The sequence below is a fragment of the Armigeres subalbatus genome, chromosome 1, assembly GCF_024139115.2.
Source record: "Armigeres subalbatus isolate Guangzhou_Male chromosome 1, GZ_Asu_2, whole genome shotgun sequence".
NCBI classification, from domain to species: domain Eukaryota; kingdom Metazoa; phylum Arthropoda; class Insecta; order Diptera; family Culicidae; genus Armigeres; species Armigeres subalbatus.
In genome coordinates, this window is record NC_085139.1 from 213,285,483 (window position 1) to 213,299,890 (window position 14,408).

Sequence of the window (14,408 nt, forward strand, 5' to 3'; positions counted from 1 at the left end):
TTCTAGATTTTTAGATTTTTAGATTTTTAGATTTCCAAATTTTTAGATTTTTAGATTTTTATTTTTTTAGATTTTTAGATTTTTTAGGCGCGAAAATGTTTCCAAGAATCGGCGTCAAGGTTCCATGACTAAGTCTCATGATATTCTATTTTTATAAATGCGAAGAGCTTTGTGATAATGCTTTTGGCGATCATGATTTCAGTTCGTGAAAAAAATGTTATGCATGATTATCATCGTTCAAGTCATCTTATCATGAATTGTGGTCATGGTAGCACACAGCAGCAAATTTATTGATTTCAAGACTTTTTGGTTATGCAACCGGAAATAAAATAGATTGCCGTAATATTTTACTTGTATATTTACCTTAGCAAGAAATAGTCCCATTGAAATCCAACGTGACAATTGTTTCAAATGAATGCCGCATATGAATGTTTTTGTGATATTTTAGCAATATTTTTTTTATTATCTAAGACATTCATTCTGCACCGCTAGTTGGATAATTGATCTTGCTCATATTCACTTATCTCCCCTCTACACAACATTCCACGAATAACATGGCGCCTGTTGAAGTTCATACACCAGTCCACAAAATACAGACTCGCGTTGGCAAAACCGAAAACAGCCGCCACTATGTTGATCCCGATTCCGTGGTAGTTTAAATTCATTGCCAGCACGGAGTATGCCAGCGTGTGGAAGGCCACCGCCACCAATCCAGTAAACCACAGTTCCACCTTGTTACGCAGCACCGGAGTGAATGCCTGTCGTAAAGGATGAACGGTAACAATCGAGTCACCCAGCAAGGCTGCCGTCACCATCAGTGCATTGATACTCAGGAAGATGTAGGAATTCTCCGGTAAAGAGACCACCAGCTCCGAATAACTTCGCGCTCGAGTTCGAGTGAGCGTAAGGATTAAAACAGCTGCAACCTGAAACGTTGGCACATTTTAGTGCGTTCGTAATGTGTGCGATCGAAAGACTATACTTACGATTTGTCCCATTTTGAGGACTGAATTCAAGCTTTTCAGCACTTGCCAGTTGAACCGGCTATTTGGGCCATTTTTAGAGGATTGTAGAATGGCGACGTCATTTTCCAGAGGAAACTGTAGTGGGTGAGATTTCTTCTGGTCAAAATTGTGAACCGTAGGAAGAGATCCAATTGTAGAAATTTTGCTCATTGTTGAGATAATGTCAACCAACACGAGCGGACCGACAAATAGGAATGAATTTGGTTTTGTTCGGTGTTATCAATTGAGCTTTCTATTACAAAAAAGCGATCAATCCAAGTATAAGAGCGATAGTGATTGTTGTTGACTATATGGGTTCACACCCTAAATTAGCTTGTTGCAGAAGTCCCAGAGACTCATAGTGTTATGCATATAATATCCAGTCTTAACGTTGGCTGGACACGTGTCTTGAGTCTACCTTCTATCTACGTCGCTCTTTTTTCTTATTCGTTTTTCCATCTTCCTTCTTCTTTCTTCCCTTTTCCTTCTTCCTTCTCCCTTCTTCCTTCTTTCTTCGTTCGAGTTGCTTCTTCCTAACTTCTCACTTTTCACTTCCCACTTCTCATTCGGCCTAATGGTCATTCGACATAATGACTGTTCGGCCTAATGACCATTCGGCCTAATGACCCAGCAACGTTTCATCGAGAACCATTCCAATAACTACATACTGTTAAACACGCTGCAGACAAGTTGTGATTACAAAGCCAGCACACAGATATCAAAGGGCAATAACGATTTCACTGGTTTCCGTTGATAATGGAAATCGATATTGTTGATAGTGTTATCATCGGTGCTTTCCTTGCTGTGACGGCTGTCAGGCACAGCTAACAGTTTATACCATAATTGAACCGTTGGTTTGAGAACCTGCATATGTGACATTTTTGGCCAAACTGAGATTTTTATATATTCTGAATCATCGTCCAAAAATTATCCTGGCAAAATCTACGAAAAAAAATGTTTTTTCGGAAACTTTTTACAATTTGTAAAAAATCAGTTTTTTGCTGTTTTTTCGGAATTGTAAAATATGGATATATGCAGTTTTTTATACAAATTCCTTCCTTGACCTCACTGAAACCAATATTGTAAAAGTTTTGCGCGATCTATTCAATAAACTATTAAACTAAATTATGTTTTTATACACATTTTATTCGGCTAATGAATATTTCCCCCACATGGAAATTTCTAACGAGAAAAAAGTGAACAATTTTTAACTAGAATAATTTCTTTTTAATGTCAGTAAGGTACATAAGTGATAGTACATTTTCTAAAAAAAAACACTTCCTCATCAAATGTGCGGTATCTGAATCCTAGTTTCTAAACTCTGTGAAGAGCTATTCGCTACACATTTTTTGACATGAAACAACAGGTTCTCTTATACCAATAATAACACTTAGAACACATAGCATTCTATTTTCATGCGACCTAAAATGTCGTATTTCATCTAAACAGAAATCCTCTCCACTGGATCACACTATTGAGGTACCGCTTCTTTCTCGACTTCGTTAGCTTGTTTCGTCTCTAGACTTTGAATCATTTCGTGGCGCTTGTTGAAATTTATCCACCAATCCATAAGGTACAAAACCACGTTGACGAACCCGAAAGCTGCCGCCACGTGATTGGAATCGATTCCGTACCAGTGAACCCCGTCCACCAGCACGGCCATCGCCATCGTATGAAAAGCCAGTGCCACCAATCCAGTGTACCAAAGTTCCACCTTGAACCAAAGAACCGCAGTGAAGGCTCGTCGAAGTGGATTAGCTCTAATGACCATGTCACCCAGCAAAATGACGGCCCCTATCAGTGCATTGATGGCCAAAAATAATAGCAAAGTTTCTGGCAGACCATAACATACAGTGAGCGCACAAATTACGATCGATGACGCCTGGAATGGTAGTACAAATATTGAAATAATTAAGCTCCAGATCAAATGCATTTCATGAATACTCACGATTTGACCCAGCCTGAGCACTGCTCGACGAGTTTTAAGTACCTTCCAGTCAAAGCGTCCATTCGGAGTGTCCGTTGGAGGTAGCAAAATAATAACGTCATTGCTCAGAGGAAACTCTAGGGGATGCGGTTTCCCCTGTTCAAGATTGTGAACCATCGGGAGGGATCCAATTGCAGATGTTTTGGCCATTACTTCAGACTTGTAAGCTTTCCAACACGGACGAACATGTGAACGAAACTGAAACAGTTTTTGCCGCGGTAACATCGGCGAGGCTTTCCAAGATAAAGTCAATCATTCATTCACGTACAAGGATAAGCGTTTTTCTGTGCGTTTATTTAAATTTGATGCAATCCGCATCTTCAAGAATTATAATTTTTGAAATTAATATTTTTCTGTAAATTTTACCGAAATCTCAAAATCAAAACTAAATAATAATTTGGCAGATTGTGTGTGGTATTTTTGCATTACCTAAGGGTTCTTTCTAATATTAGGCAACAATTTTATCAATAAATGTAAAATCAAATAAAGACATGTTCTAAGAAAGTGTAACGAAACGTGTGTGGCTTGATTCGAAGACGAACACTCTTCTTGGACAATTATAATTTGTGGATTGTACTCAACCAGCACTGAAGTTAGCATAATTATTATTTATTCAGACTAAGGCCGAAGTGGCCTGTGCGGTACATAAGAGTCTTCTCCATTCGGATCGATCCATGGCTACACGTCGCCAACCACGCAGTCTACGGAGGGTCCGCAAGTCATCTCCGCAAGTCATCATCCCACCATAGATGGTACGCAGCACTTTCCTTTCGAAAACTCCAAGTGCGCGTTGGTCCTCCACGAGCATCGTCCAGGTCTTACTCACTTACTTATGGATCCTGTACACCTTCGGCAAAGGGCCGACTTGAAAGATCTCCATCCTGAGAGTTGCCCAGCTAATGCTTTAAGATGTTGCCAGGTTAGATTTCGGTCGACTTCTTTTATTTCTTTATTGAGGCTTCACCCAATCGTTCATGTCTCGTGTCCGTAAAGGACTACCGGTCTAATGAGCGTTTTGTAGATTGTCAGTGTGGTGCGGCGGCGAACTCTATTCGATCGGAGCGTCTTGTGGAGTCCAAAGTACGTACGATTCCCGGATAAAAATTTACAGTACCTTGTATGGTTTAATCCATTGGAATATTATAGATTGTATGGTAAACAATACAATCGACTGTTCATTTAATGTAGAGAACTTACAGTTGAAAAACATCTATATTGTATTTACATCAAAAGAACAATAAACCCAAATGTCATCAATCATTCCATAATTTTGTTACGGTTCGCTCATGTTAATTAAACTTTTGACCAAATTTTTAAATAAGTCCATTTCGTTGATCGAAAATCCATTTTTAAAGACGAAAATCTGAAAAAAAAGTGAATGTTTGAAGTATTTGTAATAATGATGCAACAACGAAAACTATAAAATAACAATAGTTTCCACCGTCGAGAAATTTTTTTTTTTTTTGTTTTTTTATATATAAATTATATTTCAGATCTTGAAAAATTCGCATCTCTGCAACAATTAAAATAATTAAAAAAAAGTTTTTATATTTAATTTTTTTTTTACTCCGTGGAAAACTAATTCCATTTAAGCGTGTAATGTTTTGTTTGTGATTGGGGAAAAATAAAAAAAATCGAACGGTCAAAGTGCAAGACGCTTCTTTGCTTTCCGCTTTTTTTGATTCTGCTAGTGGTTGAATAGTGAATCATTGTCTACTGTGCCTTGTCATGATGGTAAGTGCCTAAGTGCTTGTAAGTGTTGTGAAGGTTTTGATTAACTGACCATGCGGGAAAATCTGTATAGGACTTCCCGGGAAGTTCTTGATTGTTATCACCAAAGTAGTTCCTTCGTTTTAGTTAACATGTTGACATGTTTTATTCAGAACTATGAAGCTCACTGGAAACCGTAGTTTGTCATCAATCGTCAACGTTTTCCATACAAAACAGCTGCTGCTATTCGTTTGTCATATCCACCGAATATAAGAGCTGATACAGGTAGCTTTTCTTCATATTTTCTATGTCCGCTTGAAGACCATTGACATTTTTTATAATGTTCATCATCCACAGGATCAGTCCCAAAGAGGATGCCGGAAGATAGCGGCCGCATCAAGCACCGCAATTATTACAATTAGACTACGAACACCAGTATTCTTTACCAGCAGCAACACTTACGGCATGCTCAGCGAGTAGCTTTGAAGAGCGCTCAGTAACAGGATAAAATAAACTCTAAAATTCAGTTAAAACTAAATTTCAAAGCAAAGAAATAAAATGAATTGTAAGACCTTTAATTGTATTGTATTTCTATTGTAGTATTGGTGTGAGGTGTATTCCAAATGGTATTGTATTTCTACTGTAAAACAATAAAAAAAGTAAGAGAAAACATTTGAAACACATTGTTTTCTATGGTTTTGTCCTTCGAAATCATCCCATTGAAGAACCGTAAAATCAATTGTTTTGCTCTGAATTTTGTATGAAAAATTTTCGATTTTTTTATTGTAAAGATACATAACAACCCCCATTTTTTAATGTAAAAGTCCCATTTACCATTCATTTAATCGTGGAAAACCATTATTTCTTATGTGATTTAATTGTTTGAATACCATTATATTCAATTGTAGTTACTATGTTTTAAATGGTGATGTAACAGTAAAATGTATGATATTTTAATGATATTTTTTATCCGGGTTTCCAGCCACTATGCGTCTCCAAATTTCTCTGCTGGTATCATTTTCGGCAGTCACCAGAGGGCCCAAGTACACGAATTCTTCTACCACCTCGATTTTGTCACCACCAATGCAAACTCGCAGTAGCACAGTGGTTAAAATCCCGAAAAACGTGATCGCCAGGTTTTCGGTATGAAATAGTATTTTAAATGGCATATTATGTGCACCAAGTACGATACTTATATCAAGGGGTATCATTTGAAAAAAAAACTATTTTTAACCGTTATTCTGGCTGATTATTTTCCTCGGATGGGGCGAATGTATTAGCCTTGCCCTGCCTAATTGGTTTAGGTTTAAGCGCCTTTGCTCGCTAGCTCGCTGAAACGAAAAAACAGCAAAAATATATTTAAAACCTTAACCCTCCACCCCCTCCCCCACCTCCTATAATTTTTCTAATTTAAATTTTCATATCATTTTGCTGTACGAAATGCTGGTGGATTTGATCGGCGGAGGAGTTTTGTAAGGTTTGGCGAGGAATGTAGGATAAGTTTGAAAAAATTGATTTGATGTCGGGATTGTCTATGGGAATTGTTGTGCGAGGATTTGCGTGGAGAATAAAGGATTTATAGTGAGGAATGGAATAGATCTCTGTTATATGTCTATTTATTGCAAGACTCTTTGCTTTCAGTGCTGGGACTTGCAAGCCTAAGCCACCGTGGTGGTCGGAACATGGTTTTCCGGCGATACTGATTAGACTGATACGTGCAACGCTGGATGACACGGTCGCATATGCTCCTGGGCTTTGCGGACGACATCGACCTTATTGGAATCGATCGCAAAGCAGTAGTGGAGGCTTTTGTCCCACTGAAGAGGGAGACTTCGAGGATAGGCTTAACCATTAACTCTACCAAGACAAAGTACATGGTGGCAGGTAGAGATAGGGGAAGACCTAGTGGTGTTGTTGCAGAGGTAGTGCTTGATGGAGATGTGTTTGAAGCTGTTGAAGAATTTGTTTTTCTTGGAACGCTTGTGACATGTGACAATGACGCTTCCCGTGAAGTGAAAAGAAGTATTGCTGCTGCGAATAGGGCCTTTTATGGGTTACGTAACCAGCTTAGGTCCCACAACATGCAGACGGAAACGAAATTTGCTCTATACCAGCGGTTCTCAACCCCCTTCAGACCACGACACAGCTTGAGGTATCCCAGTTTTTTTTTTAATTTACCGGTGAGCTCAAATGTAAATGTGGAAAATTGATTGTAATTGGGCTTTTATCAAACCTAACCATTCAATTTGATTGCATTTTCAAAAACATAATTTTGGGCTTCTGACGAATTTTCGTACAGCAACTTATCAATTTTCAACCTTGCTACTTCCACAGAAATAGTAAAAATGTTCGGTGTTTTAGAAAAATAAAACAGTTCTTGAAACTTTTAGTCTTTTGATGCAAGACCATGATGAAGGAGGCTGGGTTCGATTCCCGGTTCGGTTCAGAAAGTTTTCTCGACTGGGCAGTTTCGTCGTCCCAACAATGCAAAAATAACAACAAAGTTCCGAAGCATCACAGTTAAGAAAAGTAATAGAACTTTAAAAACTTTGCAAGGATTTTGAAATGTTTACTAGGTGTTGGATCTTTCAATAAGGAACTGTATAGGTGGTTCTCGGATGGTGTGGATTGTGGAAGCAGATCTGTGGATAGGGATTGTTGCTCGCGTCCCGCAGTGACGGAGCCGGGTGGGAGCAGAAGTGCTAGGTGACTCCTTCTCTGGATGGCCCTCAGGCTGTGAAGTCCCTGTGACTTCACCTCGATGGTGGTGGACTGGACCAGTCTCGCTCGACTGGCAGCACCTCAATTGCACTCAATTAACACTTTTCGGGATGGGTAGTGCTCATACCAGATCACCACGGAACTATGTGGGCGGACTTCAGGCTTTGAAACGAAACACCTGATAAATTCACTTTACACAGGATTTATTAGCATTTTCTCTTTCACTAATTACACTTCATTAGACCGTTTGCCGGGTCTTACAATACTATATCACTATTAGAGCTTTAGCCAGCTCGGATAATTACACTACACTTGTTATCATTTGCCTTTTGCCAGGCCAACTTCAAACTTATACTTCACTTGCCTTTCGCCAGGCTTCAATTCATAATTATACTGACTCTACTGCGCGACGAGAGCGCATATTTATATCCCTTTGACGCGCATTCCAGAAACATCACGCAGCACGTGGAGTATTCCAGGCGTACCGCGTACGTTATCGATGATGACAATGATGATTGATGATGACGATTGCCCTTGCGCGCCACTGCACGGTGACACATTTCTCGCTTTCAGTGGTACTCACCGCGGCGTCGCGTCGATGATATGCTTAGAGATGTCGTAAAATCCCGATGAATCGATTAGTTACTAATCGATTACTCTTGATTCTTGTCGATTATTGAATCGATTAATCATTGTATAGTAATCGATTCAAAATTAATCGATTATCACAACGATGAATCGATTAATCGAAATAATCAATTAATTTTCGACATCCTTATGATGTCGTAAAATTCTGATTAATCGATTAGTAACTAATCGATTACTCACGATTCCTCTCGATTATTGAATCGATTAATCGTTGGGTAATAATCGATTCAAAATTAATCGATTATCTCAACGATGAATCGATTAATCGAAGTAATCGATTAATTTGCGACATCTCTAGATATGCTGACACTCACTCTCTCGCGTCTTCGGCGACGGGTGCTGCTTCGCTAGATGGATAGACGTCGTGTCGGTGCTGCTGTTGTTGATTATACTGTGCCACCAAAGTACTCTTTAATGGGTAAAAAAGTACCCGTTATGAAGTTAACTAGTTCAACTCATTAAAAGAGTAAACACCGTTTACTCATTAATGAGTGTCTATGGATCATCGATGCACCCCTCGTTGTAAATGAGCTTGGTTGGTGCAATGCAACAAATATGTAAGAAGGACGAAGGCGATTGCAGCTATCACGACACGAAGTCAACCATATTAGTATTAAGTTGAATACGTCGCCGATAGGATCAGACGGAGTCTGAAACCAAATGTTATGGAAACTTGACCCAAAATATATGTTTAGTTAATAAGAATAAATCTAGACCAACATTTGAAAAGGGCGTAACAGCCAAAATTTATTCCTTCTGATTCTTTGGCTACATATAAAGCTATATATGTAGACGAGGAATCAGAAGGAATAAATTTTGGCTGTTACGCCCTTTTCAAATGTTGGTCTAGAAATGTAATGTCGTGCAATAAAGTGTAGTTTGAGTAGCAAATGTAATGTGTAATGGACTATAAATGAATTGTGAATGTTAAAGTTACCTTGAGGAGAATACAGGAGAAAACACACCGAAGCACCCAAAGGAATAATAAGGCCTCCCAAGTCCACCTCAACTACCGGGAATCACCACCAACCCACCTAAATACAGTCTACGTCGGAAGGAAGGTAAGGACCAGCTCCCAAACAATGAGTAAACGGCTTATCTGTCAGTTTCAGGCGTAATTTTTACTCATTATTCGAAAAACTTTTTCTCCAATAAAGGGTGAATTTTACCCTTTATTATTCTTAAAATTTGTATTGTAATTTTCAAGGTTATTGTATTGCTATTCTTAAAAGCAGAAGAACATTAATTCGAGCATTTATCTTTATTTGATCATATTTATTCAAAGCAAAATACATACTATACATTTGTTCATTTGCTATTCATTGATGCATAATTGCTGAACAAAAATTTCGACTGGGTGCTTGCTTTTTTAGTTTCTTCTATTTGCCGGCGGCAGCTGTTGATGCGGCATACCCCTGCTACGGGTTCAGCTGCCAACCGATCTGTCCCTCCTTTCGGTCCAAATAACTCGGAAGCAAGTTAAAGCCATTGTTGGAAGCGCCAGCCAGAAGCAGGTCATTCAGATCGCTGGATTCCATGCAGTTGGCGAGCTTCGCATGATGTACTCTGCCCGATCTCGTGTGCAAAGATGGGAAAATGCAGCGAAGGTATGGGGCATCGTTGCTTCCGCACAGTCCAGATTGTTCGGCGCTTGTTGCTTGTTTCGGAAGCAAACGATTAGAGTGATCAATGAATGATAGAGACGGTTCCTTACTCCGATCGGAAATCCTATCATGAAGCATTGTCCCGATTTTAGCTATTAAGCTGCTTCCAACTGTATGGACGAGCTCCTGTCTCCGAAATTCTGAAGTGCTGGCAGAAATAGCGCCGAGCCGAACCGAATATTTTGAACGGTGGTGGAACCGGCGACTTCCTGAAATGTCGTGTCCAGGATGGTGTAGCTTCTAAGGAGTTGTTGTTAGCTGGAAAAACAAGAGTTTAATTATATATTTTTTATTATATTTCAAAAGATGGGAACTTACTTTACTTCAACTGCACCAACATTCCTTTTAGGAGAATGATCTTTGATGATTATAATTAATAGACCAAGGGATTTTTCACCCATTAAAGAGTAGTCTTTCGAAACATGTAAATGGGCACAAAACACTCATTATCGAAAAAAAAATAATTACCCATTATTTTGACAGCTCCATATGCTGGTAAATAATGAGGGTTTTTTACTCTTTAATGAGTAATGCCAGGTTTACAGTGTATGTTCCCATCGTCGCTCTGAGCGTCGATCGCATCCAACGAAGATTTGATGGCGCGTGCTGTTAATGGTTAAGAATTTCATCTTTCAGTCTTGTGCCCGTCGGATCGTTGTCGAAAACCATTTTCACCGGGTTACTGTCCGACATTCTGGCGAATTTCTCTGCTGGTGTCATTTTCGGCAGTCACCAGTGAGCCCAAGTACACAAATTCTTCTACCACCTCGATTTCATCACCACCGATGCCAACTCGCGGTGGGTGGCTCACATTGTCTTCTCTCGAACCTCTTCCTATCATGTACTGCGTCTTCGACGTGTTGATGACTAGTCCGATCCGCTTAGCTTCCATCTTCAGTCTGATGTAGGCTTCCTCCATCTTCTCAATGTTACGTGCCATAATATCTATGTCGTCGGCGAAGCCAAATAGCTGGACGGACTTATTGAAAATTGTACCACTCATGTTAATCCCTGCTCTTCGTATTACCCCTTCCAAAGTGATGTTAAATTGCAGACACGAAAGATCATCACCTTGCCGTAACCCTCTGCGGGTTTCGAAGGGTCTCGAGAATGCCCCTGAAACTTGATTTACGCACATCACCCGATCCATCGCCGCTTTGATCAACCATGTCAGTTTATCCGGAAATCCGTGTTCGTGCATTAGCTGCCATAGCTGGTCCCGATCGATTGTATCATATGCGGCTTTGAAGTCGATGAATAGATGATGTGTGGGCACTAGGGTGGTTCAAAAAATCGATTTTGCTCCACAGTGCTCATCTGATTCTTTATCATGTTCTGAATGTCCTCTGAAAATTTGAGCTCATTTGGATTAAAACTGATTTGACACAAGCGATTTCAAGTTTGCATGCAAATTAGTATGGGGAAATTTATTTTTTCAGTATACTGTAAATGACGCTTCCGCATTAGGCGCAGGTTAAAAGAAAACCTACATAGCTAAAAGGAATACTCAACAGCTTTCACCCAACGAAACCGCATGTTGATTAAGGTCACCATTCGATACGGAAACAACGCAAAACTGTCATTTTTTATTTTTTCACGCATGCTCACGCAAAGCTGAAAAAATAAAAATGACTGTTGTGCGTTGCTTCCGTATCGAATGATGTGCCCTTGAAAACGCGAGTACTTTGAAAATTGGATTCCGTCAGGAGTGACCTTAATCGCCCCAATAATTAGTAATCGATTTTAATACAGGTTGCGAATCTTTAGTCATGATCGATAAACTTCTTTGAGGGCATCACTGAAATGTGCAGTGCAACATAGTAGCCTGTATTTGTGTGTGCTATCTTTCGCGCCACGAGCAGCAATGTTGCTTGCTGAGGAGTTATGCAATTAGCTCCAGAAAACCACGGTATAGATTAAATTCGATTACTAATTATTGGAACGATTAACTAAGATGCGGTTTTCACTGAGTGAAAGCTGTTGAGTATTCCTTTTAGCTATGTAGGTTTTCTTTGAACCTGCGCATAATGGGGAAGCGTCATTAACAGTAAAATAAAAAAAAAATTCCCCACACTAATTTGCATGCAAACTTGAAACGGCTTGTGCTAAATCAGTTTTATCCAAAATGAGCTCAAATTTTTAGACGACACTCAGAACATGATAAAGAATCAGATGAGCGCTGTGGAGCAAAATCAATTTTTTGAACCACCCTAGTGGGCACATTGTATTCGCGGCTTTTCTGCAGTACCTGGCGAATGGCGAACACCTGGTCTGTGGTGGAGCGTTCGCCCATAAAACCCGCCTGGTACTGCCCCACGAACTCCCTTGCAATTGGTGCTAGTCGACGGCATAAAATTTGGGAGAGTACCTTGTGGGCGGCGTTCAGCAATGTGATTGCGCGGTAGTTGCTACAATCCAGCTTATCGCCCTTTTTGTAGATGGGACACACGACACCTTCCATCCTGCGGCAAAACTTCATCCTCCCAAATCTTGGTAATGACCCAGTGCAGCGCTCTAGCCAGTGCCTCACCACCGTTTTTAAATAGTTCTTCTGGTAGTTAGTCAACCCCAGGGGCTCCGGCCAATCTCCTCCTGGATTTCTTGGAGATCCGGAGCCTGTAGAATTATGTCCTGCGCGCGTTCCCCCAGGTCCATCACCATACCGCTATCTTCGTCTGCCACATCGCCATTCAGGTGCTCTTCGTAGTGCTGCCGCTACCTTTGGATCACCTCACGCTCGTTCGTAAGAAGGTTCCCGTTTATGTACTTACACATATCAGGCTATGGCACGTGGCCCTTACGTGAACGGTTCAACTTCTCATAGAACTTTCGTGTGTTATTAGCGCGGTACAGTTGCTCCGTCTTTTCACGGTCTCGATCTTCCTGCTGACGCCTTTTCCTCCGGAAAATCGAGTTTTGTCTGTTTCGCGACCGTTTATATCGTGCCTCGTTCGCCCTCGTGCGGTGTTGCAGCAATCTCCCCCATGCTGCATTCTTCTCTTCTACTAACTGCTCACATTCGCCGTCATACCAGTCGTTTCTCTGATCCGGGAGCACCGTGCCAAGTGCAGCGGTAGCGGTGCTACCAATGGAGGATCGAATATCTCTCCAGCCATCTTCAAAAGACGCTGCGCCTAGCTGCTCTTCCGTTGGGAGTGCCACTTCCAGCTGCTGCGCGTATTCTTGGGCTAGTCTACCGCCTTGTAGCCGCCCAATGTTAAGCCGCGGCGTCCGACTTCGACGCGTGTTGTACAACGTTGAGAGTTTTGAGCGCAGGCATACTGCAACGAGGTAGTGGTCGGATTCAATATTCGCACTGCGGTAAGTGCGGACGATAGTGATGTCGGAGAAAAATTTACCGTCGATTAGAACGTGGTCGATTAGGTTTTCCGTTTCTTGGTTAGGTGATATCCATGTAACCTTGTGGATATTCTTGCGGGTGAAGAAAGTGCTTCGGACTACCATTCCGCGGGAGGCTGCAAAGTTTATGCATCGTTGGCCGTTGTCGTGCGATACGGTATGCAGACTATCCGGTCAGATGACCGGTCTATACATTTCCTCCCATCCTACCTGAGCGTTCATGTCACCGATGACGATTTTGACGTCCCGCAGTGGGCATCCATCGTATGTCTGCTCCAGCTGCGCATAGAACGCTTCTTTCTCGCTGCCACCCAATCACGCGTTGGCGCATCCCAGCACTATGAAACCGGTTCCCAGCTCGTTGGTGGTGCCACAGCTTTGGTAGAAGGTAGCCGCTCGATGCCCGCTTTTCCACACTTTCTGTCCTGTCCAGCAGATTTCCTGCAGCGCTACGACATCGATGTAATTCATCGTAGATTATCCTGTCGCAACCTGCGAAGCCTAACGACTTGCAGTTCCATGTTCCAAGCTTCCAATCGTGATCCTTTATTCGTCGCCTAGGTCGTTGCCGATTGTATCGAGTCGTATTATCTTCTATGTCGTTCGTAATAGTTGTTTTTAAAGGCGGCTTATTGGGCCTGCGCAAACCTCCTGTCTCGTCGGAGGGCCATCGTGTCAGGGCTGTTTAGCGTCCCACCTAACACCAGGACTTGGGCTTGTGTGCTTTGAGCGGCACACGGTCGCTTTGGCGGAACATACTTGCGGATTCATGCAGCATTTTATAGAGGTTTAACAGGGCCCACTGTCAAACCCCACCACATCCTAGGCAGGCGCCACAACTCGCAGATGGCCTGGGGAGGGATCGTCAAGCCCTTGGACATAGTCCCTGCTGCCCCCTTTATCCTATAGTTGTAAGATGGAATACAGAACCAACTCAGAACCTATAATAAAATTTGTAAGCGTAAGATTTATACTGGTTGGCAGTTCTCGTGGATCAACACTCGTGGACTAACTAAAATGACAACTATATAAAACCGATATAAAACAATAAGCACTTAAGCATGCCACTATAAAACCACCATAAAACTATGATAAGTCTCCCAAGCATCCAAATTGTTACTTGGGCAATGTTATGGGAATCCACTTCTATAAAATATTCTTCATGCCTGCCGTATCCTAACGAACCTATCAAATCTATACTTTCGCCTCTAATTCTACAGTCAAACCTTCATGAGTCGATTTTCTATTACTCAACATTGACTCATGGAAGCAAATTATGTCATATTAAAAAGTATTTTCTGGGTTACTGTGATG

General features: G+C 41.2%; 2 protein-coding genes across 2 annotated transcripts; both read right to left on the bottom strand.

Annotated features, from left to right (window-relative positions):
* Nucleotides 1-207: 207 nt before the first annotated feature.
* LOC134210715 (uncharacterized) lies at nucleotides 208-1,882 on the bottom strand. The gene is made up of 2 exons (XM_062686952.1): nucleotides 987-1,882; nucleotides 208-926 (listed from the first exon to the last, which is right to left on the bottom strand). Exons 1-2 carry the CDS (start codon nucleotides 1,173-1,175, stop codon nucleotides 489-491), a joined length of 627 nt encoding a protein of 208 aa, XP_062542936.1. The 5' UTR covers nucleotides 1,176-1,882; the 3' UTR covers nucleotides 208-488.
* A 326-nt stretch (nucleotides 1,883-2,208) lies between these two features.
* LOC134210721 (uncharacterized) lies at nucleotides 2,209-3,254 on the bottom strand. The gene is made up of 2 exons (XM_062686963.1): nucleotides 2,953-3,254; nucleotides 2,209-2,886 (listed from the first exon to the last, which is right to left on the bottom strand). The coding sequence occupies exons 1-2, from the start codon at nucleotides 3,214-3,216 to the stop codon at nucleotides 2,476-2,478; spliced, it is 675 nt and encodes a 224-aa protein (XP_062542947.1). The 5' UTR covers nucleotides 3,217-3,254; the 3' UTR covers nucleotides 2,209-2,475.
* Between the last annotated feature and the right edge of the window lie 11,154 nt (nucleotides 3,255-14,408).

Bases quoted from the DNA above. Each gene is read 5' to 3' on its own strand.
- LOC134210715 (XM_062686952.1), bottom strand. From the start codon at position 1,175: ATGAGCAAAATTTCTACAATTGGATCTCTTCCTACGGTTCACAATTTT. The intron at 927-986 runs GTAAGTATAGTC...CCAACGTTTCAG, and splicing joins TCCTCAAAATGGGACAAATC to GTTGCAGCTGTTTTAATCCT.
- LOC134210721 (XM_062686963.1), bottom strand. From the start codon at position 3,216: ATGTTACCGCGGCAAAAACTGTTTCAGTTTCGTTCACATGTTCGTCCG. The intron at 2,887-2,952 runs GTGAGTATTCAT...CTACCATTCCAG, and splicing joins TGCTCAGGCTGGGTCAAATC to GCGTCATCGATCGTAATTTG.